Genomic DNA, 26,653 nt, shown 5'->3' on the forward strand with positions numbered 1-26,653 from the left:
GCAAAAGAGTTATGCCGACCGTAAGGTTTGTGATGTGGCATTCATGATCGGAGAGCAAGTGTTGCTTTGGGTGTCGCCCATGAAGGGTGTGATGAAATTTGGGAAGAAGGGCAAGTTAAGCCCTAGGTTCATTGGGCCTTTTGAGATCTTTCGGAAAGTGGGAGAGGTGGCTTACGAGCTTGTGTTACCACCAGGTTTATCAGTAGTGCATCCAGTGTTTCATGTGTCCATGCTTCGAAAGTATCACGACGATCCATCCCACGTGTTAGACTTCAGCACTGTCCAGTTGGACAAGGATTTGACCTACAAGGAGGAGCCGATAGCTATTCTAGACAAGCAGGTTCATCAGTTGAGATCGAAGAGTTATTCTTCGGTTCGTGTGCAGTGGAGAGGTCAGCATGTTGAGGCAGCTACTTGGGAGTCCGAGTCCGATATGTGATGCCGATATCCCTATCTTTTCACTGACTCAAGTACTTTTCTATGTCCGTTCGAGGACGAACGGTTGTTTTAGAGGTGGAGAATGTGATGATCCAAAAGGTCATCTCTTGTTTTAGAAGTCAAATCTATATTCCAAGGCCATAAAACCTCCTTTTATCTCTCCTCGATTTGCGTGCACGGTCAGAGAGCGATACCGGAAAGCTTTTGTATGAAAAAATTGAGAAATAATGATTTTTGGCTTATAAAGATGATTTTAGTTGACTTCGGTCAATATTTTGGGTAAACGGATCTGGACCCGTATTCCAACGGTCCCAAAGGGTCTGTAGTAAAATATGAGACTTGGGCGTATGCCCAGAATCGAATTCCGAGGTCCTAAGCCCGAGAAATGAATTTTTGAAAAAAATTATTTAACTAAAAATGTAATGGTTTTTGGAAATCTAAATAGATTTGATCTTGTTGGTATCAGGCCCATATTTTGGTTCCGGAGCCCGGTACAGGTCCGTTATGGTATTTAGACCCTATCTGTGAAATTTGATGGAAAATGGAAGTAATTTGACGTGATTTGGACCATTGGTTGAGAAAATAGGAAGTTTAAAACTATATTGAAAATTTCATGAGTTTTGGTGCTAAATTCGTTGTTTAAGATGTTGTTTTGACGATTTGATCGCACGAGCAAGTCCATATGATATTTTTAGACTTGTGTGCATGTTTGGTTTAGAGCCCCGAGGGCTCGGGTGAGTTTCGGATAGGCCACGGAGTGTTTTGAGACTTAAAAGAATTAACTGTTGTGTTGCAGATCTGCAGACTTCGCAATTGCGAAGTCTGGCTCGCGAATGCGAGCATCACATTTGCGAAGTTTCATCGCATTTGCGATCAGAGGGCAGGGAGGGGGAGCTTCGCATTTGCGAATTTCATCGTCGCAATTGCAACTCCAACGGTCACTGCATTTGCAAACAATAGTTCGCATTTGCGAAGGCAGCAGGTCAGGCCAAGTTTCGCATTTGCGATTCTTTGGTCGCATTTGTGAACATGTGATAGTAAATGCTATATCTGCAACTGTGTAAATCATAACTTAGACGGGATTTTCACCTATTTTTCAAATCTCTCGAACCCTAAACCTCCCTAGGAGATTTTCCAAAGACTCAAACTTCTCCAAATCATAGGTAAGTGATTTCTAACTCAACTCTTTCAATCCATCTCATCATTTTGCAAGATTTCATCACAAAATCTAGGGATTTTCATGGGGAATTGGTTGTTTTTGGGTAGAATTTAGGAATTTCGAAATTTGGGAAATTAGTCCTCAAAATTGAGGTCGGATTCAAAAACTAATTGTATATTCGGGCTCGGGGTGAATGGGTAATCGGTTTTTGGTCCGAATTTCGAGTTCTGATCAAGCGAGCCCGGGGTCGATTTTTATATTTTTGGGGATGTTAGAAAATCTATGATTATGCATTGGAATTGTTTCCTTTAGCGTTTATTGATGTTGTTAAATTAATTATTGCTAGATACGAGTGAATTGGTGGTGGAATCGAGAGGTAAAGCGATGATTGAGTGTTGAATTACCCGTTGGCTTGAGGTAAGTATTTGCCTAACTTTGACTTGAGGGAATAGGAATTCCCCGACTTATTTGCTATGTGAAATTCCATGTGTGTGGCGTATAGGTGTGGTGACGAGTACTTATGCGCCACCAAATTTCCATTTTTTAACTTGTTCCCTTCCCCGTTTCCTATTGTACTATTTCTTGCATTAATTGTTACTTGTTCATAATTGCTTCTATATATTAATTGCTACTTGCTCATATATGTTCCATGTCTAATCGCTTCATATTGACTGTTTTTCTCTTTATTGAAGTATTTAATTGTTTCATGGTTTCGTTTTATTACATTGTTGGCTTGTATTGGCTTGTTGGTGCCTTATGGCACACTTTGGTTGGTTTCGCTGAGTAGTTTACACCAGTGAAGTTTTCTAATCATAGTAATATTCCATTGTGTGGATTGCGGTATAAGTATATTGGAGAAATTGAATTTACCTGTGAAACACTTGTCTTTATTCATTTATGATTGGTGCTGGTATATATATATATTTTGGGATCGGGTTGCAAGCCGCAACAGGAGAAATAAGGGTGAAAATGTGTTTGTCTGGTGGGATCGGGTTGCACGCTGCAACAAGGAGTAATAAGGGTGGATAGGTGGGATCGGGTTGCACCGCAACAGGAGGAATAAGGGTGATATGTATTGAGGAGTAATAAGGGTGGACAGGTGGGATGAGGTTGCACGTCGCAACAAGGAGAAATAAGGGTGAATATTGATTTTGTTGTTGTTTATGTGATAGGATCGGGATACACGCCGCATCAGTTGTTGTTAAGTGTTCATATCTGTTGAGGTCCATTATTGTGTTGTTGAAACACCCCTAAGGATTGGGTATAGGTGAATACTAGTAGAGCAGTTGGGTTCCAGATTTATTTAATGCCAGTTATTGCTTCATTATATTCTGTATTTCCTTTCTGCTTAGTATAAACTGTTGCATGTTGTATATGTTGTATGCCCCGCCGTAGCCTCGTCACTACTTCATTGAGGTTAGGCTCGATACTTACCAGTACATGGGGTCGGTTGTATTGATACTGCACTCTGCACTTTTTGTGCAGATTTTGGAGCTAGTGGCTGATCGTGAGGTTGGTTGATATCACTGCTTCACGGAGACCCAAGGTAGTCCTACAGGAGTCCGCAGGACCTGGCGTCCCCTTCTATCCTATTTCATTTCTGTTTTATCTACTTTCAAGACAGATGTAAACTTTTCGTTCAAAGCTTTATTTGTAGTATTCATAGACGGTTCGTGAGTTGTGACACCAGTTCTGGGTGGATTTCATTTTGGTTTTCGTTATTGTATAAAGTTAAGCTTTTAAACTGTTTTCTTCCACATTTATTTCCGTTGGGTTCATTTTGTTAAGTCTTAAATATTTAAAAGATAAAGGAAAAAGGTAAGATGTTCTGTAACGTTGGCTTGCCTAGCAGGTTCAATGTTAGGCGTCATCACGGCTTTGAAGACGAAAAATTCGGGTCGTGACATAAAAGAATATATAAATTTTATACACTTTTGCAGATATCGAATATAAATAATTTCAGCCACAGGCTAAAAGTGATCTTTGCCCGTGCTATTAACTAGGGTTGCAAACATAGTACTCTTCCTGACTGGCCCAATAATCACCTTCTCAGCTGGCCCAATTCACCTTCAAGCCCACCTATCTTTTCTATCGTAAGTCCTAACAAAGTTCCTATAAAAAGAATGACAAAAATAGGATATTTCGGTGTTATTTGATTTTTTTATCTCAATAACAAAAGTGTTAGGGAAGAAACCTCATCCTAGAACTTTTAAGTTTGCTCGGTAGAATTATTCTCGATCGTTAGAACTTTAAAGCATATTGGGCAGAATTTTAAAGTACACAACAGTTATGGTGATCGCCCCGATTTTGACATAAATTCTGATGAATTACCAGAACTTTTCAGTATTGTGACTAAATATTTTGGTGATAGTCATAATTTTTTGTGCTTCAAAATTCTGGTGCTAAAAATTCTGGTCATCATCAGAGTTTTTTGATGCTTCAAAATACTGTCGACCGTGTTTAAAATACTGACACGAGATTATTTTTTCAAAACTTTTTTTAACGACGTCAAAAGATAAATAATAGTTTAAAAAGGGCCATCTAGCGTCATTTTCAGTTATTGTAATGTTGTCTCATTGTCTTCAATCTCTCAATTTTTTTATTAGGACTTAGGAGTATCTTTTTTTCAAAAATAAAACAAATTATTGCTATTGATGTGCGAACAGTTTATTTTGTTGGTGCATAGCTGCTTAGACATTTCTAATTAATTAGTCTTATGGTACGCACTTTGCGCGTGTACCCCATCTCGATGAGTGATTTTTTAAATAAATAAATATACCACTAAAAATAATTTAAAAGTACAAAATAAAAATTTAAGCTCCAGAATTCATGAGTATAAGCTAACTCAATAAAGGAAGAGATTCTGCTCCATAAAATTCATCGATCATCATTTCATATATTTAATTTAAAGTTAGTCTGAGTTCTATAACTTTATCATCTCAACTTTGAATTATTATGCCTCCTTTTCAATTTATGCAAGATTATACAGTATTTGATGATTTAAGAGCTTGGTTTTTTTCACCGGTTAAAAATAAATAATTAAGAATACGGAAATTGGATGAGTGCCAACCGACATTATCCACTTCATAGTTTTTTACTTAGTCTTTTTTTAAAGATAATTAATTATATAAAATTAATTGGTTAGATCTATGATAGAATATATTTCAAATAACGAGAGATTTAGTCTTCAAAATTTAGTTAATATTAATGTTCTAAACATTTAATTCGTTAGAATTCTTTGATAATGCTAATTCAAATTGAGAGAGACTTAGTAATTTTAGTAAATATCAAAGTTTTAAATACTAAATAAATAATTAAATGACTCAAATTTTGGAAGTGTAAAATTTTTTAAACTTTCAATGAACATGATTATAAAAAAGGAAAAACACAATTAGTGCACACGAAAGTAAATTTTTGCTATACGTTTTAAAACTCAAGATTTTGTATCCAAATTTAAAATTCACGTCATCCTCGATAGTTTGACGTGAGTTAATTTATTTCAGCTCCTTTAAAACCCTTAATTGTTGGTCAATGGCATTTATTATTATCGAGTTTATCTATTAGTTCAAATAATGAAAAAATTATATAAGGTAAAATTCAATTGATTTTAATGTCCTAAATATTAGGACTTCCTATATAGTAATTCAAATAAAAAAGATTTAGTAAGAAAGATTTTAGTTGATTTCAAATTCCTAAATATTAGGTAAATAATTTATTTACGATTTTGTCCAATATAAGATTTATTTTTAAAATGTAAAAATGACGAACGACATTTTGCTAAGGGCCTTCGTGCTTTTAATATAGTATAGATAATATTTAATAAATAAAGTAAAACAAAAAAAGAACTGCAGCATATTACTGAGCTACCACTTTATACCTTAAATCGTACCATATGAAATCTTCAATTATTTAAAGTGGTAAAGTAAGAAAATGAATTCTCTTTTGTCCTTAAAGTTAAACAATAAGTTCATTGGAAATTTATAAAGGTTATATTTGAAAATTAAATGAAAACTTTTTTACTGAGCTGCCACTTTGTATCTTAAGTAGATGTTTGAATAAGATTTTGTTGAAGCTCAAGGAAATTATTTGAAATTAAAGTTATAAAAGATTATTTAAAAGTTGAAATTGTGTTTGAAAATAATTTTACTAAAAGCATAATCTAACTTAAAATAATTTCCGAATAACTAATATTTCATCAGTATTTCAAAGACTAAATTTCAGTACGTATTCGAAAATAATGAATTTTGGTTATCACAAATATTGAAATACCACTAGCATTTGGACATACATTTAATAGAAATTTGATTTTTTTTAAATTGTGTTGAAAAATAGTTTTGGAAGTTAAGGTTGTATTTGGATATGTATTTTATTTGAATAAAAGTTGAAGTTTTGTGAGTGAAAAATAATAGTTCACCCAAAAAGTGTCCTAAATCATTTTTTAGGGATTGATAATTCTTTTCAATTTTCTTTTAAAAAACTGATCATATTCTATGAATAAATAATATTCTTAATTTTTTTTAAATGTCACAAATCTATCGCCAAAGGCGAGCATTATTTATGGATTTTCTATTCTCATTTCCCTACCTTGACTTTTTTTTTTCTCTCAGTTAAAAGGGGTTGCGAGGCAGGTTGAGTTGTCTGTACTCTGTAGCTTACGAAAGATTTTAACTAGTTTGTCTATTAATTTTGATTAATAATTTTATTTAATTTCCCAACTTGGCTTTTAATTTATATTTTTGGATCGACATTGTTGTCTTTTTGAACCTTCCGATCTATTGTCCTTGTCATTCGGCAATTATCGTTGTGATGCTGTTACTCAATAGAAGAATGAATTCAACCACAGGAAATGAGCCCCTTTTACACTTCAAAGACAGAGCAGAAGAAGAAGAAGAAGAATCAAAAGCAGATAATTTAGTCAAAAGAACATGCCGAGAATCAAAGAAGATATGGGAAATAGCTGGACCTTCCATTTTCAGCCGATTGGCCATGTTTTCTCTCACAGTTATCAGTCAATCCTTCGCCGGCCACTTGGGTAACCGTGACCTCGCCGCCATTTCCCTTGCCACCACTTTCTTCATTCCCATTACTTTCGGCTTCTTGGTATGTTATTCTTTTTGAAAATGCAAAAGGATCTATAAGTTATATGACTAATAGTGTGTAATTTTTAATATGATTAGTGTAGCTTAATCAAAATAGAGATATCTACCTATACTACAGTGAAGGGAGCCTTGGATCAACAGTCAAGTTGTCTCCGTGTGACTATATATCACGGGTTCGAATCGTGGAATCAACCTCTAATCGCGGGATACTTCGTGCACAGGGCTACCCTTTTACCTGTAACTACAGTATAAGTAATCAGATTGTTTAAATACCTTTTTTTTTACATTGCCTGTGTATAGAATTTAAACTCCAAAGAAAGAAAGTACTCACCAAATGATTGATTTTTGTAAAATTAAATAAGAAATGAATAATGAGGTTTAGTTTATTTAAATCCATGTCTGATATAGAGAAAACTATCAGCTGCTTTATATAAATTTTTTGTTTGAAATTTTGTTGATGTTATTGAAGTATTACTGATTGGTCAGCTGGGAATGGCCAGTGCTCTGGAGACATTGTGTGGCCAGGCTTATGGGGCAAAGCAATACCATATGTTGGGCGTATACTTGCAACGTTCTTGGGTTGTGTTATTTATCAGCTCAATGATACAATTGCCTCTTTTTGTTTATGCCGCGTCTATATTGGAGCTACTGGGGCAGCCGGAAGCAGTGGCTGAATTGACTGGAAAAGTAGCAATTCTGCTAATCCCTATGCACTTGAGTTTCCCTTTTCAGTTCACTTTGTTAAGGTTCCTGCAGTGTCAGCTAAAAACATCGGTAATTGCTTGGGTTTCTGGCGGGACACTTGCTCTTCACGTGGTCTTGAGTTGGATTTTTCTATATAAATTGGGATTTGGAATTGTTGGGACTGCCCTCATTCTTGATTTCTCTTGGTGGATTTCTGTGTTGGGATTTCTTGCTTACATTGTCTTTGGTGGGTGCCCTCATTCTTGGACTGGTTTCTCTATGCAAGCGTTTGTTGGTCTTTGGGATTTCTTTAAGCTCGCTGTGGCTTCTGGGGTGATGCTATTGTATGCTTTCTTGTCCCTTATTTCTCTCTGTTATCAGAAACACAGTCACATTAATATAATAATGTTTGATATTTCAGGTTGGAGCATATTTATTTTAGAGTGCTAGTTATTGTGTCTGGGTACATGAACAATACTGAGGTTGCAGTTGATGCGCTCTCTATCTGGTTTGTTCTTTTTTATTGTATATTTAGCTCAAGTAAATGCTATCTTTTGCTTGATTTTGGGAGTAAATTGATGTTCTTTCTTCTCCAGTATTACAATCATCGGGTGGGAATCCATGATTCCACTAGGTCTTTTGGCGGCAACAGGGTATGTTCATCAAATAGTTGAATTCATTCTACTATTTAAATTAAGTGTAGCTTATGGTTTGTTCATCTTTTCTCTTCTGGTACATGAATGTTTATTAATAATAGAAAAGAGCATATGTCATTTCTTGTTTTCTGCCACTGAAGTTTCATTGGGCCATAGTACCATACGAAAGTTTCATCCGGTAACTATGCATTTTTCTTTAAATATAGGGTACGTGTTGCAAATGAGCTTGGAGCTGGAAATGGGAACCATGCAAAGTTTGCCACGAAAGTTGCATTGTTGAACACTTTAGCATTGGGCATTTTGTTTTGGTCAATAGTTATGGCCTTTCCTGATAAGCTTTCAATGATATTCACGTCAAGTACTCCTGTCATTAGAATGGTGTGTGGATTTGCATTTTTGTTGGCGACCACAATCCTTTGTAATTGCGTTCAACCGGTTCTTTCAGGTGAGGAATCTTAAAGGAGTTTAACTTTTATATATTGACAGTGTAAACCAATTTTTGCACTATCATGTACTAAGAGATAATTAGAGATAACTTTTCATCACTATAGAATTAGTAGCCTAGAAATAATGTAAGGTACCTACTACAATAGGTTAAAATACGTCGAGAATGTAAAGATTCTTTAAAAGTTAAATCCATCTCAAAGTATTAGATGCTGACATTTATATGAAAAACCATGTATTGTAGTTAATTATTTGCTACAATGTTTTCAGGCGTAGCAATTGGATCTGGTTGGCAAGCACATGTGGCATATGTCAACTTAGGCAGCTATTATTTAGTAGGAGTGCCCCTCGGAATATTTTTTGGATGGTCACTAGATTTTGGATTAACGGTATGTAAAACAGTAAACCATGATATTTTAGAATCGATCTCCCTTTATAATATTAACTGTGGTAAAACGACTACAATCTAATATACTCAAACGTATACTGGAGATAACATGTAGCAAGTAAATTTGCAGGGCTTATGGTATGGCATGATCACGGGGACTATAGTTCAAACATTGATATTAACGATTATGACCATCAGATGTCAATGGACCATATAAAGAGGTATAATATCGAACTAGATAATTCTCCTTTCAATTTGGCTGTGTAGCAAGAAATATTTCTCCCTTGCCAAAATTTTCTATGAAAAATTCAACTTTTTCTACTGGACATTCAACTTAGGTATGAGAAGCTGAAATTCGAGAGGAATGTCAACGACATTGTTCTTGATTCATTAACACTCACTAACAAAGGGTCTCACACGCATGCAGAAAACTTGGGGTCTGCTAATGTTGGAAGATAGTTGTGCTATTTGTTGATATAACATTTCCGTGATATATAATATCTTTGTTCCAGTTGCTTTTGTTTGTATTTTTTTAACTATTTGATGTTCGAATTCACTGGTCTATTAATCTAGATTTGCGTCAATTAAGTTCACTAAAGAAAGTAAAACGCTCCAATCACTTGCTCTTGTGCTTGGTGTTTGTAGCTATTATTGTAGAGATAGAAACTGATGAGGTCTTAGGTGTAGCTAAATGCTTATTATCATCTGGACTCTTCAGCAGTCTGACCGTGATCGTACTGTCTTTTTTATTTTGTGCTTCCTTGAAAGGAGGAAAATGGTACAGGGATGAATCAAAAGACCAGAGGATTAACATCAGTTTTTCATTATTTTTCAGAGAAATCAGAGTTTTCAGAACTCACATTTTTGTATCTTTGTACAAGTTCTGGTAGTATCATGAAGATTGAAGCGTATCTTTGAAAGGGATTGTGATCTCTTCTTAGCAAATCAAATATCTGTTTGTTTATAGATTTAAACCATTTTTTGGCAGCTTTTGAAAACAAAGGCTTAAAATCTCAAAAATAGCTCTAGAGTAGTTTTTGAAGTTTTCTACTCACAAAACTGCAAATTCTTTTCAAGTAAAATGCATGTCCAAACACAATTTTAACTTTAAAAATTTAATTTTCATTTCATATTCAAAAACTCATTTTTTTCAAGATAAAACTAAATTTATGTCCAAACTCTGGCTATATTTATGGAGTTTTAGGTTTTTATATAAATTTTCTTAAACAGCTTTGCTTCTTCTTTTGCCCCTCTATTATTTTTGGTTCTTTGGCTCAGGGGAAGGGAATCATAATGATATAAACATTGTTGTTCCTATGCCAGTGAATAACAGGTTAAATTCGTCCTACCAATTGCAATTGCAGGAATTTGGTACAATTCGGCACATGAGTAATATAAAAAAAGGACAGTCCGGTGCATTAAGCTCCCGGTATGCACGGAATTCGAAAAAGGACCGGACCATAGGGTCTATTGTACTAACGTGGACTTGTGTGGTCTATTGTAATATACAACCTTTTTTTTCCTACTAAAAATAGGTTCGTAGATGGGCTTGATGATGATGGAGACGAAGAAGAGCAAAGATCAATTTTTAGCCCGCGGCCGAAACTATTTATATTTGGTAGCCGCAAAAATGTATACAATTTGTATATTTTTTGTATATAACATACTGAAATATATATAACCATATTTTCAGCTATTATTTTGAGAGCGCTATACAACGTTATTTCACCGATGAAGAATTATTTACACAAAATAATGATCTTCTAGCTAGAAAGCTGATATATCTCCACCCACTTACCAAAATCAAAGAGAAACAAAAATTATACAGCTGTGACATGGCTCCACCTTTGAGCTTGCTAAGAAGGGTGTAGGAACAACAAGATCAAATATTTGAGGTATGAAAACCTATAATTTTTAATGAGTTTAGGCAACTGGAAGGTGAATACAATCCGCCACAACTCAGCTTGCACCAAAGTAGAATTATATGGTCATTTATCTTTGTCAATCATCATCACTTGTAAAAGAAAGTTCTAGTTACAAAAGTACTATGTCTGGTGGTATATTAGCTCAAATACATTTTGAAATTTCTCAAACTAAACTTACAACTGTATGGCTGATGGCCCAGTTGGTTCCACATTTGTTAAATATTTACTAGTTTCAGGAAATTTTTCCTATAACTAGGGGCCCTGGTTCATACCAGGCGGTGCATGTATTTTAATTTCAGCACATGTTTTAATGCATATTTTTGTGATTTAAGTAATTGTCATTTATATTACTTTCTGATGTAGAAATCTCATTTGTCGGGTTCAATTTGTCACTAATCTCTTACGATCGTTGCTCAGAAATTCTTTATCTTTTTATTAAATCTGTGTTAAGTCTCATTTGTCATATGCATTTTTTACTGTACACGTTTCTTAGAATTTGAAACAAAAAATTTACATATTTTTGTCAAAGATTCTAAATAGATTTCACATTGTAATAGAAAAAAAGAAGGCAACAAAATTATCCTGGAAAATAAAATTTTACTAGTACTAGCATTTAATTGCTCTTTAGCGTGAAAAGCAATGAAAAAAGTGCTACAACCACATCTTTTGTCATATCTTTTGTTATCAAGTCATGAATCATGACTATAATCAAGTTGGCATTCAATTGCTTGAGAAGGAGCCATTTTTTATTTTGCTACTTGTCCGTTTCATTTAATACTACGTTTGCTTTTAAAATCGTTCAAATATATATTGACCCATTTTTATATTTGACATATTCTTATTTTATTTTAATGACACTTTATTATATATGCAATATACAACAACAATTTTTGAATCTAGGTAAGTACAATGATATAAATTAAAATGGAGAGAAAATATAAATCATAGCTACAAAACCGCACTGTATTATCTCGTTTGAAATAGTGAGCTAGAAATATGACAGTGTTAAGCCGTGAAGTTCCTTATCTTAAATGAAATCCTAGTGAAATTAAAACAACCTAACCGAACAATTACCAGCCTCTACAAATTCGAATCGGCTCAATGGAGGTAATACCTTATTAAATACCCAAGCTCTTGAAATTATATATATATATATATATATATATATTCCAATAGCACAAATTGACCTTGTTATTTTGTAATGATGCATAATTTATGATAATTACTACTCCCTCCTGTCTACTTTAATTAATTTTTAGCTCTTTTTTTTGTAATCCATAATATTTGATTTTTTCAGATATCAAAAAGGAATTAATTTCTTTTTTCCAAAGTTGCCCTTGGAGTAAAGAGCCTAGGAGTATTTATTATATTTTTAATGAACAAATTAAGGTTAATATGGTCAATTTTATATTTAATTAATATTAAAAGGTGAATTCCTTAATATGTGTGAAAACAACAAAAAACAATTAAAGTGAAGTATTCTTCTCAAAAAAAAAAAAACCCCACACACACAAAGGTTTTCGATTAACTATTGCTCTTGTTTACTTCACAAGCTCTAATCACATGGATAGATCGATCAGTCTAAGACCAGTTTAATTTTTCGATTATAAGATTCATTAGATTACTTTAATAGGTACTGACTGTTAATGCAATTTAATTAGTATTGCTGACTGTAAACGTAATTTCTGTTAGTATTAAAACTAGTAGTTGACAAAAAAAGACTTTCCATACTGATCGAATTTGTAAATGAAATGATCCAAACAATTCAAAATTGGCAACTACTTTGCTATCAGTCCAATTACGCTGAATGTAAAAGTTTACGCCGTCATCGTATTACTTGGGTTCTTCTATAAACTTCCCCACAAAATCGCCCCACGGTTTTTCATATACAACTCTCCTTTTGGTAACCACCTACTAAATTTTACACCTTCCTCTGCCTTATTCTAGTATATTACAAAATGGGCAGCGTTAAAGATAACGAGGAAAACCGGCAACCGTTGCTGGCGGAGGCAACCTCCGCGGACTGGTTGCTGTCGAAAAATACAGTTGAAAGAGTTGATGAAGATGATGATAAAGATCTAAAAACAAGAGTATGGATCGAAACAAAGAAACTATGGCATATCGTTGGTCCATCCATCTTCAGCCGTATAGCCTCTTATACCATGAACATTATCACTCAAGGTTTTGCTGGACACCTTGGTGAAGTTGAACTCGCTGCCATCTCCATTTCTAACACTGTCATTGTTGGCCTCAACTTTGGCCTCCTTGTATGTATATCCCTCTTCAATACTACTCCCTCCGTTTCAATTTATGTGAAACTATTTCCTTTTTGGTCCGTATCAAAAAGAATGACTTCTTTCCTTATTTGGAAACAATTTACCTTTATGCAATGATTTATAGCCACACAAAATATATGTGCCTCATTTTACACTACAAGTTTAAAAATGTTCTCTCTTTTCTTAAACTCCGTGCCTAGTCAAATGAGTTGACATAAATTGAAACGGAGGAGTATATAATATATACAAATTGTTGTGACATATAATAATTAAGCTTCTGGTATAGTAATATTTTTAGGTTACATGTTTAACTCTTATCTACTATTGTTGGCGGATCTACATGGCCATTTGCTGGTGCTCAAGCACAAGATTTAGTAAATTTGCATAAATAATTATAAAAATATTTAAATAAATATTGAGTAAGCACCTACATCTAAACTCCTTTTTCCTTTTCTTTCAAATTTTTTTGGCGAGCACCCAGAATTTAAAATCCTAAATCCACGGGTACTTGTCGGATTTCTTGTTAGAATTTCTACTCTGTTGCCAATCAACAAAAGTAGTGAGTAACTTCTGTTTTTTGGTTTAATTTTTGACATGGACATGTAGCTAGGAATGGCGAGTGCATTAGAGACGTTATGTGGACAAGCTTTTGGAGCAAAAAAACATCACATGTTAGGAATATACATGCAAAGATCATGGATCGTTCTATTTCTATGTTGCTTCCTATTGCTGCCGCTGTACATATTCGCCACCCCAATTTTGAGAGCGTTAGGCCAACCGGACGACGTGGCAGAACTATCAGGAATGGTGGCGCTGTGGTTTATTCCGCTGCACTTCAGCTTTGCGTTTCAGTTTCCGATACAGAGGTTTTTGCAGAGCCAGCTGAAGACGGCGGTTCTCGCTTGGGTTTCACTGGCGGTGCTGGCGATTCACACGGTGGTTAGCTGGCTGTTCGTGTACAAACTGAATCTCGGAATAGTGGGAGCCGCCGTGGCACTGGATATATCGTGGTGGTTGTTGTTTATTGGGTTGTTTTGGTACACCGCATGTGGTGGATGTCCAGAAACGTGGAGTGGTTTCTCCACACAAGCATTTTCGGGACTTTGGGAATTCATTCGACTCTCTGCCGCTTCTGGCGTCATGCTTTGGTACGCAAAATTAATACCGCTCTTAAACAAAAATATTTTGTTTTAATTATAAATCTGCTTGAATATCTGACTTAATTATACTATTTGAAGACAAGATATGGGAATAAAAATTGTGATTACAATCTTATAATTATGTTTTGAACATTTATTTGTAGCTTGGAGAACTGGTACTATAGGATATTAATGTTGATGACAGGGTATTTGGAGAATGCAACGTTGGCTCTTGATGCGTTGTCCATTTGGTAAGCCATTCGTCATTTCTTTAGTTTCATTTTCAGTTTTAATTTATTGAATTTAACTAAAGTAGCTACACATAACAATCAATTCGAGTTTCACATCCAATTTTTTTCTTTCGAATTGCCCTCTTGTTAGTAAATAAAATTCCTACTTTTTTTAGGTTTGTCCTAGTCCTTAGGAAGTAATTTAACGTGGTTTTTGTAATCTAATTTTTAGGAGAAAATTTTGTGGGGTAGTTCCTAATTTTTAGCTTAAGTTTGCTATGTTTTTTTATATATAAAAAGGCTGCAGTTGCAGCATTGCAGTCAATCAGTCAAGCCATTTCTTCTTCACGTCTATTACCTCTTTCTCTGCTCTATTTTTCACTTATAAATCTACATCCTTCTCTCATTAGTTTTTTATCAGTGGTATCCGAACAAGGTTAGATCCAGAAAAAAGATAAACCCGTGAGAGAGAGAGTTTACCCAAAAACAAAAAAAATTGTTCTTCATCTATGGCTTCAGAGAGCAATTTTGTGCAAGCAGCTATTCCCTGTTTTGATGGTCACTATGACCACTGGAGTATGCTGATGGAGAATTTCTTACGGTCAAAAGAGTATTGGCCAATTGTTGAAGATGGTATTAAATCGCCAGCAGTAGGCGAAACTTTGATGGATGCTCAAAAGACTGAGTTTGAAGCAAGAAAGTTGAAAGATTTAAAGGCAAAAAATTATCTCTTTCAGGCTATTGAGCGTTCCATCTTGGAAACCATTCTTTGCAAAGAAACTTCCAAGGATATATGGGATTCCATGAAGAAAAAGTATCAAGGCTCTACAAGAGTGAAGTGAGCACAACTACAAGCCTTGAGGAGGGACTTCGAAACCTTGCAGATGAAGGAAGGAGAATCCGTCACCAACTACTGTGCTAGAACCATGGAGATATGCAACAAAATGCGATTCCATGGTGAGAACATGGGCGACATCGTAATAGTGGAAAAGATATTGCGCTCTCTGACACCAAAGTGTGATTATGTCGTTTGCTCCATTGAGGAGTCAAAAGACATAGATGTCTTATCACTTGACGAATTGCAGAGCTCTTTATTGGTGCATGAGCAGAAGATGAACCGTAGTTCAACTTTCGATGAGCAGGCTTTGAAGGCTTCTACTTTTATTTCTTCTTCCAATTCCAGAGGAAGGGGTAGAGGTAGAGGTTGAGGCAGAGGAAGAGGAAGAGGAGATCGTGGAGTTAGAGATTCCTGTAGGAATTTCAAAGCAAATAATGATCAATCTCAAGGAAAAGGCAGAGGTCGAGATTATGACAAATCCAAGACAGAGTGCTATAGATGTCATAAATTTGGTCATTACGCATCTGAATGTTATACTGGGCTGCCTAATGAAAAAGAAAAGGAAGAGAAGTCCAATTACGTGGAGAACAAGGAAGGTGAGACCTTGTTGATGGCAATTTAAGTAGAGAAGGAAACCGAGCAAGATGTTTGGTATTTAGACACAGGCTGCACTAATCACATGACTGGAAGTAAGTCTTGCTTTTCTTACTTAAATGAAGGCTTCCGTTCTAAAGTTAGTTTTGGTGATTGTTTTACTGTCGATGCAACGGGAAAAGGTGACATCAAGATCAAAACCAAGAATTGTTTTGTGGAAACAATCTCTAATGTGTTATATGTTCCTAATTTGAAAAGCAACTTACTGAGTGTTGGTCAGTTGCAAGAGAAAGGTTATGTCATCACTATTAAGAAGGGTGAGTGTGAAATTTATGACCCTGTGAGAGGAGCTATAGCAATAGTTCAGATGAGTTCCAACATATTATTTCCGATAAAGATTGATAGTATTCAATCTTGTTTGATGACGGAAGTGAATGATCCCTCATGGTTGTGGCATTTTCGTTATGGTCATTTGAGTTTTGGAGGATTGAAGACACTTCAGGAGAAGAACATGGTCACAGGTCTTCCTCAAATTACTGCTCCTTCTCAAATTTGTGAAGAATGTGTTGTTGGCAAACAACACCAATCTCAATTCCCGAAAGGCAAATCATGGTGAGCAAAGCATGTTTTGGAGTTGGTTCACTCTGACATATGTGGCCACAGGTCATAACACATATACTCTATTGCTACCATAATACTATAGTGAGATTAAACTCAACCCTTCATACACTCATGAACACAGACCACCTAGTACTTTAAATCTTATGCAAATCTCGCATTCACCCTTGTAATAGTCAAGCCCACTCTCTTAAGCGGCCCAAATTTAAATTCCAACACATATAATTCACTTGTAAATGAGACCTCCTAACAGACAACATAAGGATCACACAACCTCAGAACACGCCGCAGGAGATAACACACCTGTTTTGCCTCCAACTAACATTTCTGTATACCTTCCACCGTCATAAACATCACGCAGTCACTTAGTCTTCCTGAGTCTGAACTCATACCGCAACATGAAATTTACTTCACTCCTAATTAGAACACATGAAAAGATTCTTCACACACCCATAACTCGGGGCTATACTTCGAATTAAGATGGAAATCAAATACCAAAAAGTCCTTGCTGCCCCAAAGCAGACCCTTCTCGCCTCATTCGGTTCATATGGACACATCTCGCAGCCATAACATACTCATCACGTAGCTATCCACTCATTACTCCCCTTAATAGGGACACAACAGAACATAAAGGTCTAGAAGCACACGCTCACACAATCATCAGCTCAGAGCTCAAGCTATAGCCAAAAATCCGGCCTCGAGTCCTCCAGACTAGCCCTACATCAACACACAGAGATCACATCTCGCCCGTCGATCAGGGAATCACAAGCCATCGATGCACATATGATACCGAGCGCTCACGCGCGCATATGAACGCGTGGAAGGATTTCAAAGAGTTAAATTTCAAGCTGAATCAAAGACGCACGATAAGAATTCAAGAATGTGAAGTTTTTCCTAAAGGTTCTGAAGCCTCCCGAGGATAAATACAGACGGCTCTGTACCGATCCACGAGACTCTACTAAACCTGCTCATGACTCATGAGACCTATGTAACCTAGGCTCTAATACCAACTTGTCACGACCCAAAACTCAGACCTGGTCGTGATGGCACCTCTCGTAAAGACAAGGCCAGCTGACACAACACCCACTTTAACCCTTTAATCATTAAGAGTCATTTTTAAGCATTTAATTAAACAAATATTTCATAATATAAGTCTGAATGAACAGTGCAGAAATAACATACAAGCCCGACATCGGGGTGTTACTAGTCATGAGCATCTACCAAGGTCTGAATACAACAAGAGTCTAAAAATGTACCAAATACAGTAATGGAAATGAGAGGAAAGAAAGCAGTGCTACGAACGTCATGCAGCCACCTTGCTAACTCCGACGACTCCGCCTCTGAGCAATTAACACCCGCTACCGGATTCTAAAATACCTGAATCTGTACACGAGGTGCAGGGAGTAATGTGAGTACTCCAACCCAGTAAGTAATAAGAGTAAATAAATAATAAGCAGTAGGAAACGACGAATCCACATTTATGATAAACTCAATAAGCACAACAATCTTTCAAATCAAAATACGAGTCAATCGTCTCATTTAAAATCCAGCTTTTGGTGAAAATCATTTGAAAAATGCTTTCCAACAGTTTCAGTAGGGGTTCAATACCATTTATAATAAAAGAGATAAAAATCATAATCGGCCCCTCGGGCAAAACATAGTTCATATACAGCCCCTTGGCATAACATAAATTCACAATCCTTTTCATAACTTAAAAACTTCAGTTTAAATAAAAGATTATTGAAAACATTTGTTCATCATTTTCAATAGAGGCTCGGTCTAAAGATGAGTGAAAGCAGTAATTAAATCAACATGTTCAATTTCACTTTAAAGAGGGGTGAAAACAGTAAGTTCATAAACTAGTCCCTCAGGCAAAGCATCACTCATGTACATGTATATATATATAGCCCCTTGGGCAAGACTCTCAGTCACTCGTGACTCAACTCTTTCCAATCAGCGCTCACACTCAGCATTCACACTCAATAGGTACTATATAGTAACTGTTGCGACGTGCAGCCTGATCCATATATATAGTCGACTGCGATCTCCGGAGGGGCTCTTACAGCCCAAGCGCTATATCGCTGCGGCATGCAACCCGATCCATATAAATATAATCCTCACAACAGGCCCTCAGCCTCGCTCAGTCATTAACCTCACAATCAGACCCTCGGTCTATCTCAGTCATCAACCTCACAATCAGACCCTCGGTCTATCTCAGTCATCAACCTCACGATCACTCAGACCATCAGTAAAACAAGGAACTCAGCCCAAACAGTTTTCACATTTCAAGAAGTAAAGTGATAAAACCAGATTTAAACAATAAACAGGTAAAACATGATTGAGGATATGCTTTCAAAACAGAGTGAGGAAAAATAGTGAAAGTGCCCCCTAAGGGTCTCAACAGGTCGGCACAAGGCCCCAAACATGGCATACAACCCAAAATATAATATCAATCTCTAAAATATGAAATATCATAAGATTTCAAATCAAATACGCGACTTAACAATTGTACGGGACGGACCAAGTCACAATCACCAACGTTGCACAACTCCACGCTCATCATCTAGCGTGTGTGTCACCTCAAAGTAGCACAACGATGTGAAATCTGGGGTTTCAAACCCTCAGGACAACATTTACAATCATTACTTACCTTGATCTGGTCCAAACTCTAGCCCGCGATGCCTTTGCCCTTACGAATCAACCTTCGGATGCTCCAAATCTATCCACAATCAGTACATAACTATTAAAATATGCTAAGAAAATAAAGCCCACTCGAAAATATCTAATTTACATCAAAAATCCCGAAATTGCTCAAACCCGGCCCCCGGGCTCATGTCTTAGAATCCGATAAAAATCACATCAATAAAATCCTCGTTCACTCACAAGTCTACCCATATCAAATTCGTCAAAATCCGATCTCAATTGCCCATTCAAATCCCCAAAAGAAATCTCAACTGTTCTTCCATTTCCCCCCAATTTTCACTCTAATTTCTCAAATTAAATGATGAAATTCAAGACCAAATCATGGAATTAAACCAAATATGAGTGAAGAATACTTACCCCAATAGCTCCACTGAAAATCTCCTCAAATTCCACCTTCTCCCGAGCTCTCCAATGGTTTTTATGAAATTGGACTTAAACCTTTGATTTAAAATATAAACTTTCTGCCCATACATTTCTTCATCGCGAATGCGGCATAGCCCTCGCGTTCGCGAAGCACACTGCTTCACTGACCGAAATTTATTCTACGCGAACGTGAGAAAGCTCTCGCGAATGCGGCATAGCCCTCGCGTTCGCGAAGCACATTGCTTCACTGACCGAAATTTATTCTACGCGAACGTGAGAAAGCTCTCGCGAATGCGATGCACAACACACTCAACACCTTTCAATCGCGACCCTAACTACGCGAACATGTAGAACAAATGCACTGAGGACCCAGCTATCCTTCTTCCTCTATGCGAACGCGACCTAAACCTCGCAAACGCGATGACCAAAGACCTTACATCTTCGCAATCGCGGAACCATCTTCGCGAACGCGAAGGCCAACTCCACATCCTCGCACCTTAACCCTTTGCGAACGCGGGACATGCATCGCGAATGCGAAGGTCAAAAACTTGCAACACCAACAACAGCAATTCTGCAATTTTTCACAACATGAAATGGTCCGATTGACCACCCGAAACTCACCCGAGGTCCTCGGGACCTCAACCAAACATGCCAACATATCCCATAACATCATTCAAACTTGTTCCAACCTTCAGAACGCTCAAAACAACCTTAAAATACCAAATTTGCATCGGATTCAAGCTTAAGAATTTCAAGAACTTTCAAATTATGCTTTTGATCAAAAACCCAACCAAACCACGTCTGAATGACCTGTAATTTTGCACACACGTCACAAATGACACAACGAAGCTGATGCAACTTCCGGAATTCCATTCCGACCCCTATATCAAAATCTTACCTATCAACCAGAAAATATCAAAATCTCAATTTCACTAATTCAAGCCTAAAACTTCCATGGACTTCCAAAATGCATTTCGATCACGCTCCAAAATAATTTAGTTAGTTCCCAAATCACCTAACGGAACTAACCAAATCATAAAAATTTCGATCCGAAATCATATACCAACAAGTCAAATCTTGGTCAAACTTTTCTAATTTCAAGCTTCAACTGAGAATTGTTCTTCCAAATTCATTCTGATTACCCTGAAAACCAAACCCAACGATTTACATAAATCATAATCCATCACACGGGGCAAACCATGCCCGAGAACTGACGAGTAAGGTGCAAAAACTCAAAACGACCGGTCGGGTCATTACACGATTATTCTAGATAGACTTGGGTGTAGTTTCTGTGGGAAAAATCAGAGTCTTTAATGCATTTAAAAGCTTCAAAGCTAATGTGGAGAATGAGACAGGAAAGACCACCAAGAGCTTCCGAACAGACCGTGGGGGCAAATATTGCTCTAAGGGATTTGAAGAATTTTATGGGACTTATGCCATTCGAAAAGAGCTCACAACGGCGTATACACCACAACAAAATGGTGTATCGGAGAGGAAGAATAGAACCATTCTCAACATGGTTCGAAGCTTGCTAGCTCGAGGAAAAGTTCCAAAGACATTCTGGCCAGAAGCAGTAAATTAGAATATTCATATTTTGAATAGAAGTCCAACATTTGCTGTTCAAAACATGACTCCAGAGGAGGCTTGAAGTGGAAGGAAACCTACTGTAGATCATTTTAAAATTTTTGGTTGAGTTGGCTATGCACATATCCCAGACGAGAAGAGGAAGAAGCTTGATGACAAAAGCAAGAAGTGTGTCTTTCTTGGTGTTAGCGAGGCATCCAAGGCGTACAAGTTGTTCAATCCATTGACAAAGAAGGTTGTGACTAGCAGAGATGTTATTTTTGATGAAGAAAACTATTGAGATTGGAATATGCAGCAGTTTATTCCAATCTTAATTGATAATGAAGTTAAAGAAGTAACAACAATACCCGAAAGTTCTGAAAATTATAATCCAGCAGCTGCTGAAATTTCACCCTCAGCTTTGGAAGGAATTGATGCACCAGATGAGTCTCTTCGTTGTGCTCGCAAAAGGCCCGCGTGGATGATGGATTATGAGGTAACAGGAATTGATGTAAATGAAGATTATTTTTCCTACTTTGCATTGTTTGCAGATAGTGATCCTACAACTTTTGAAAATGCTATTAAAGAGGAGAAATGGAGGAAAGCTATGGATGACGAAATTGATGCCATTGAAAGAAATGGCACTTGGGAGCTATCAGATCTTCCAAAGGGCACAAAACTATTGGTGTGAAGTGGGTATTCAAGACAAAGCTGAAAGATGATGGTGAAGTTGACAAGTATAAGGCACGCTTAGTGGCTAAAGGATACAAACAAGAATATGAAATTGACTACACAGAAGTAATTTCTCTAGTTGCAAGACATGATACAATCAGATTGGTGATTGCATTAGCGGCACAGAATTCTTGGCCTATTTTCCAATTAGATGTCAAATTGACATTTTTGTATGGGCACTTGGAAGAACAGGTTTTTGTAGAACAACCTCCTGGTTATATAAAAATTGGAAATGAGCATAAGGTGTACAAGTTGAAAAAGGCTCTTTACGGACTAAAACAAGCTCCGCGAGCTTGGTATAGTCGTATTGAGGCTTACTTTCTAAAAGTTGGTTTTCTGAAATGTCCATATGAACACTCTTTTTTGTTAACACTGGAGAATCTGAAAAAATACTCATTGTGTGTTTATATGTCGATGATCTTATATTTATTGGGAATGATAGTGTCATGTTTGCCGATTTCATGAAGTCTATTATGGATGAGTTTGAAATGTCCGATCTTAGTAAGATGCATTACTTTCTTGGATTAGAAATAGTACAATCTGATGATGGAATATTTGTTTCCCAAAAGAAGTATGTGCGAGAAATTTTGGACAGGTTCAAAATGCAGAATTGCAATCCTGCCAACATTCCAGTTGAGTTTGGCTTGAAGCTATGCAAAGTTGGAAGCGGAAATAAGGTGGACATCACATTCTACAAGCAAATTGTAGGTAGTTTGATGTATCTTGCTGCTACAAGGCCCGGCATCATATATGCTGTAAGTCTCATAAGCAGATACATGGAGAGCCCAATTGAAATTCACCTGCTAGATTCTAAGAGAATCTTTCACTACTTACAGGGAACTAAGGATTTTGTTTTGTTCTACAAGAAGGGTGAAAAATCTGATTTGATTGGTTTTACCGATAGTGATTATGCAGGAGATCAAGACGACAGAAGGAGCACTTCAGGTTATGTTTTTATGTTAGGTATGAGGGTTGTTTCGTGGTCTTCTAAGAAGTAATCAATTGTCACTTTGTCAAGTACCGAAGCTAAATTTGTTGCTGCTACAACTTGTGCTTGTCAAGCTGTTTGGTTAAGGAGAATTCTTGAAGAACTGAAATTCAAACAAGAAAAAACAACTACAATTTTCTGTGACAACAACTCTGCCATCAAGTTGTCAAAGAATCCGGTGCTACGTGGAAGAAGCAAACACATTGACGTGAAGTACTATTTCTTGCGAGATCTCAACAATGAAGGAATAATAGAGCTAACATATTGCCGGAGTGAAGACCAGTTGGCGGATATTTTCACTAAACCTCTCAAGTTACTTTCTTTCCAAAATTTGAGAAGAATGCTGGGACTTAGCACCATGGAAGAACTCAAGAAATTGAAGATAAACTGAAGCTCGAAAGCTTTCGGTTTAAGGGAGGGTGTTAGTAAATAAAACTCCTACTTTTTTAGGTTTGTTCTAGTCCTTAGGAAGTAGTTTAACGTGGTTTTTGTTATCTAATTTTTAGGAGAAAACTTTGTGGGGTAGTTCCTAATTTTTAGCTTAAGTTTGCTATGTTTTTTTGTTATAAAAAAACTGCAGTCGCAACATTGTAGTCAATCAGTTAAGCAATTTCTTGTTTATGTCTATTGCATCTTTCTCTGCTTTATTTTTTACTTATACATCCTTCTCTCATCAGTTTTCTATCACCTCTTCCGTTCTTATCTTTCTTTTTCTGTTTAATTTTCTTTTTTTCTTTCTTATTGTACTTTTGACTGACTCTATTGCAGCATGAATATTAATGGTTGGGAGATGATGATACCACTTGCTTTCCTCGCTGCCACCGGGTATTAGTATTTTCTTTACTTATATATATAAAATCCTGTTCTTATTTTAAGTGTTCTTTTATCTTTGGGCAGACAAGTAAGATATTCTCTCCGTTACCATTTATGTGATATTATTTGACTAGATATGGAATTAATTTTTGTTTTTTTAAAAATTGTGATCTAAAACAAACTTTAGATATTTGTATAGTTATAAATCATCTCATTAAAGATAAAAAGAAAATTATAAAGTTAAATTATTTTTAAATAAACTAAAAAAATATTATGTGACATAAATTGGACAGAAAGAGTAATAAATAAGAGATACTTGCAAGTAATATGTCTAAAATTAGAGATATAATTTATAATAATCTAAATATTCTTTATTATAAAAATGGTTTGAAAACCAAATATGCATAAAGTATAATAGAATAAAATAAGAAGGTTCCTGACGGAATTATAGTCACACATTTGCTTTATTTAAAAGATGAAATAATGAAGTTAACCAGCGAACATCTGTCCTGGATGTTGGTTTTTAAACAGGTAGAGAAGAAATATTGAGTCTTTTCGACCTGAAAAAGTGCTTTAATTATGTAAATAAGATTAGAGACCTAACATCACGACTTGTCCCAGTCTCTACTAATTATTATAGTCGGGCCTTACGTCCTGTCCTTTGCTCTTGTATATTGATCAGCTCCTTCTGGCTTCTAGATTTGAGTTAAACATGCGTGATGCATGATAATTGACACAGAGACGTATATCTATAAACAACCAACACAATTAATTCAGAAAATGATGTCCTCCTCTCTTTTGTACCATTTAGTTAATATGCGAATTAAATGGATAGTGACAATTAGACGTTAGACGAACGATTGTCAGTCGTTTGGTTTGCTTTTGAAGCTTAATTCACATTAGAGTTTGAACTTATAAGTTCAATGATTGTCCTCATATTTTAGTTTTTATAAACCATAAAGGAGGAGGAGGAAATGGATGATTATGATCATATGTTGAAAATACCAGATGGTTTAATTTATTCCACCAGGAATTTATATTTTTTTCCACATAGGGTTAGTATATATAAATTAAATAGTCAATTGAGCATGAAAGCTGCAAGCAATGTGTTAGGTGTACAATCATGTAGCTTTCTTTGTGTCTGCTTTTAATTCCTTACTTAGGCAAAATTAAAGCTTTGTCTACCTACTCTCCATTTCGACGTATATTTGCATAGGAAGACAAAATTGGACGTAAATTCGATATAAATATATAAAGACAAGAATTCTTGACACATATATTCTAGTCTACGAGAAATTATATTTTTCTTCATCAATCACACCCATAGCAGCTACATCTATTTGTATTCCTTTTAGGACTTTAGCTTATGTTAAGTGATTGTTTCCATGTTAATAGTACCTAGGACCTATTATAAACTAGTCTTTAGGGGACGCGCGTTGCGCGTGTACTTCGTCTTAATGAGTATAAATTTTATAAAGAATTACATAAATTTTATATTAAAAATTATGTTCGATTTTCGTAAATGAAAAATTAAAGAAAAAGACATAAGTTTTTAGAAATAATGATTACTCATCTTATTAATTTAGTTACTAAATAAAGTAAGAAACTCTGCCCTAAAGAAGTCTGATATTTTCCAATAAATATGTGATATTTTTCCTATTTTCAATTTGTACATGAATGTATTTTTATTTTAGGACTCCTCTCTCTCTTTATATATATTATACTAGTCTTAGGATACGTGCGTTGCGCATGTATTCCCTCTTAATAAGTACTAATTTTAAAAATTATGTTAATATTATATTAATGAATAGTCTTTGAGCTATAAAATATTTACATAAAAAAGTTCTTCAAAATGATGTTTCTTGATCTTATTTAGCTAACTCAATAAAGAAAATGATGACACTAAAAAGTCCCCAATCATCTTGGTTGCTATATTCTACTAAAAATTTATTTTATTTTTATATTTCATTACTATTTTAAAAGTTTTCATGTTTTCTTTTAGCAAGAATACATAAACTCTTGAAGATTTAAGAGTTTTTTCCAATATTTTTTGCATGATATATATTCTTAAGTTCATTCTATAAGACAGTAGACACAAACAATGTCAACTAATTAACAATTTTCTTTTTTTGTAGAACGAACTTCTTTTTGTTTGGTATTAGGACAGCTAAGAAAAAATAGAAGCAACAACAACAACAACAACCCAGCAAAATTCTATTAATGGGGTTTGGGGAGGATAATGTGTACGCAGACCTTACCCCTACCCCGAAGGGGTAGAGAAGAAAAAAACAGAAGAATGACCAAAAAAAAATAGAAGAATGACCAAAAAAAAAGCCTTGAAATGCTTGGATCTTCCTATGATAAAGCTAAAGTTAGACTTCAAATAGAAAAAAACATTTACAAAAAAAGCCACCCCTCCTTGTCAATGAGATCAAGTCTTATATCCAATTGAAGAAACATTAGAGATCATTAAAGTGCAAACATATTTAAGATCCGATATTAATTATTAGTGAATTATATTTTAAGATTGTAATCTTTTGGTGGCAGTCATATTCCTAGCATCTCCAATAATAATGTTAATTTTAATTCTTATGTATTCTTCAGCCATATACACTTTCAATTGTACTACTTTGTTATATCTTTCTATATAAAGTTTGATTGCTCTATTCTTAAATATTTCAAGCTCATTCTTTCTAATTTCATGTAAACGCTTTTTTTTTTTTACAGATTTTTTCATAAAACAACAATTACATGCTCACGAAATAAATTTGTTAAACACATATATTTCTCACACGTAATATGTTTAAAATACAAATAAAGTACTTATTAAAAAAACTACAAGAATATCTATTCTAGTTATATAAACTTAAACATTTATTTATCTTTTAGATTACAGACTTGAATTGATAGCTATGTAGAAAATGCAAGAACTTTTAACATCTATTATTACAAAACTTCAAGAAACAGTCTAAACGTTAAAAAATTTACCTCAAGGCTTATTAT

At 35.4% G+C, this 26,653-nt stretch overlaps 2 protein-coding genes across 5 annotated transcripts in view; both read left to right on the forward strand.

Annotated features, from left to right (window-relative positions):
- The first annotated feature begins 6,197 nt into the window (after nt 1-6,197).
- On the forward strand, nt 6,198-10,564 carry LOC107788636 (protein DETOXIFICATION 27). 3 transcript variants are annotated; one of them, XM_016610330.2, is made up of 8 exons: nt 6,198-6,697; nt 7,183-7,724; nt 7,802-7,888; nt 7,977-8,033; nt 8,243-8,481; nt 8,751-8,869; nt 8,999-9,089; nt 10,192-10,564. In XM_016610330.2, the coding sequence occupies exons 1-7, from the start codon at nt 6,404-6,406 to the stop codon at nt 9,083-9,085; spliced, it is 1,425 nt and encodes a 474-aa protein (XP_016465816.1). In that variant the 5' UTR covers nt 6,198-6,403; the 3' UTR covers nt 9,086-9,089; nt 10,192-10,564. The 3 variants fall into 3 exon arrangements, with proteins under 3 accessions (XP_016465816.1, XP_016465815.1, XP_016465814.1); XM_016610329.2 differs by having other exon boundaries at nt 10,233-10,564; XM_016610328.2 differs by lacking the exon at nt 10,192-10,564 and adding an exon at nt 9,207-10,177.
- A 1,986-nt stretch (nt 10,565-12,550) lies between these two features.
- Nucleotides 12,551-26,653, forward strand: part of LOC107788638 (protein DETOXIFICATION 27-like) — a 29,940-nt gene continuing 15,837 nt past the window's right edge. Inside the window, exons 1-5 of one of the 2 annotated variants that reach the window (XM_016610332.2) lie at nt 12,551-13,060; nt 13,676-14,217; nt 14,373-14,459; nt 22,754-22,812; nt 22,912-23,462. In XM_016610332.2, the coding sequence (XP_016465818.1) occupies nt 12,752-13,060; nt 13,676-14,217; nt 14,373-14,459; nt 22,754-22,812; nt 22,912-23,228 (1,314 nt within the window). In that variant the 5' untranslated portion in view covers nt 12,551-12,751 and the 3' untranslated portion in view covers nt 23,229-23,462. Of the gene's footprint in view, nt 13,061-13,675; nt 14,218-14,372; nt 14,460-22,753; nt 22,813-22,911; nt 23,463-23,605; nt 23,663-26,653 lie in introns of those variants that run through there. The other variant, XM_016610331.2, reaches the window with a different exon arrangement.

This window comes from Nicotiana tabacum, chromosome 16 (genome assembly GCF_000715075.1).
Source record: "Nicotiana tabacum cultivar K326 chromosome 16, ASM71507v2, whole genome shotgun sequence".
Lineage (NCBI taxonomy): Eukaryota > Viridiplantae > Streptophyta > Magnoliopsida > Solanales > Solanaceae > Nicotiana > Nicotiana tabacum.

Coding starts and splice junctions, on each gene's coding strand:
- LOC107788636 (XM_016610330.2), top strand. CDS start 6,404: ATGCTGTTACTCAATAGAAGAATGAATTCAACCACAGGAAATGAGCCC. Junction 7,725..7,801: donor GCTTCTGGGGTGATGCTATT/GTATGCTTTCTT, acceptor TTGATATTTCAG/GTTGGAGCATATTTATTTTA. Junction 8,482..8,750: donor CGTTCAACCGGTTCTTTCAG/GTGAGGAATCTT, acceptor CAATGTTTTCAG/GCGTAGCAATTGGATCTGGT.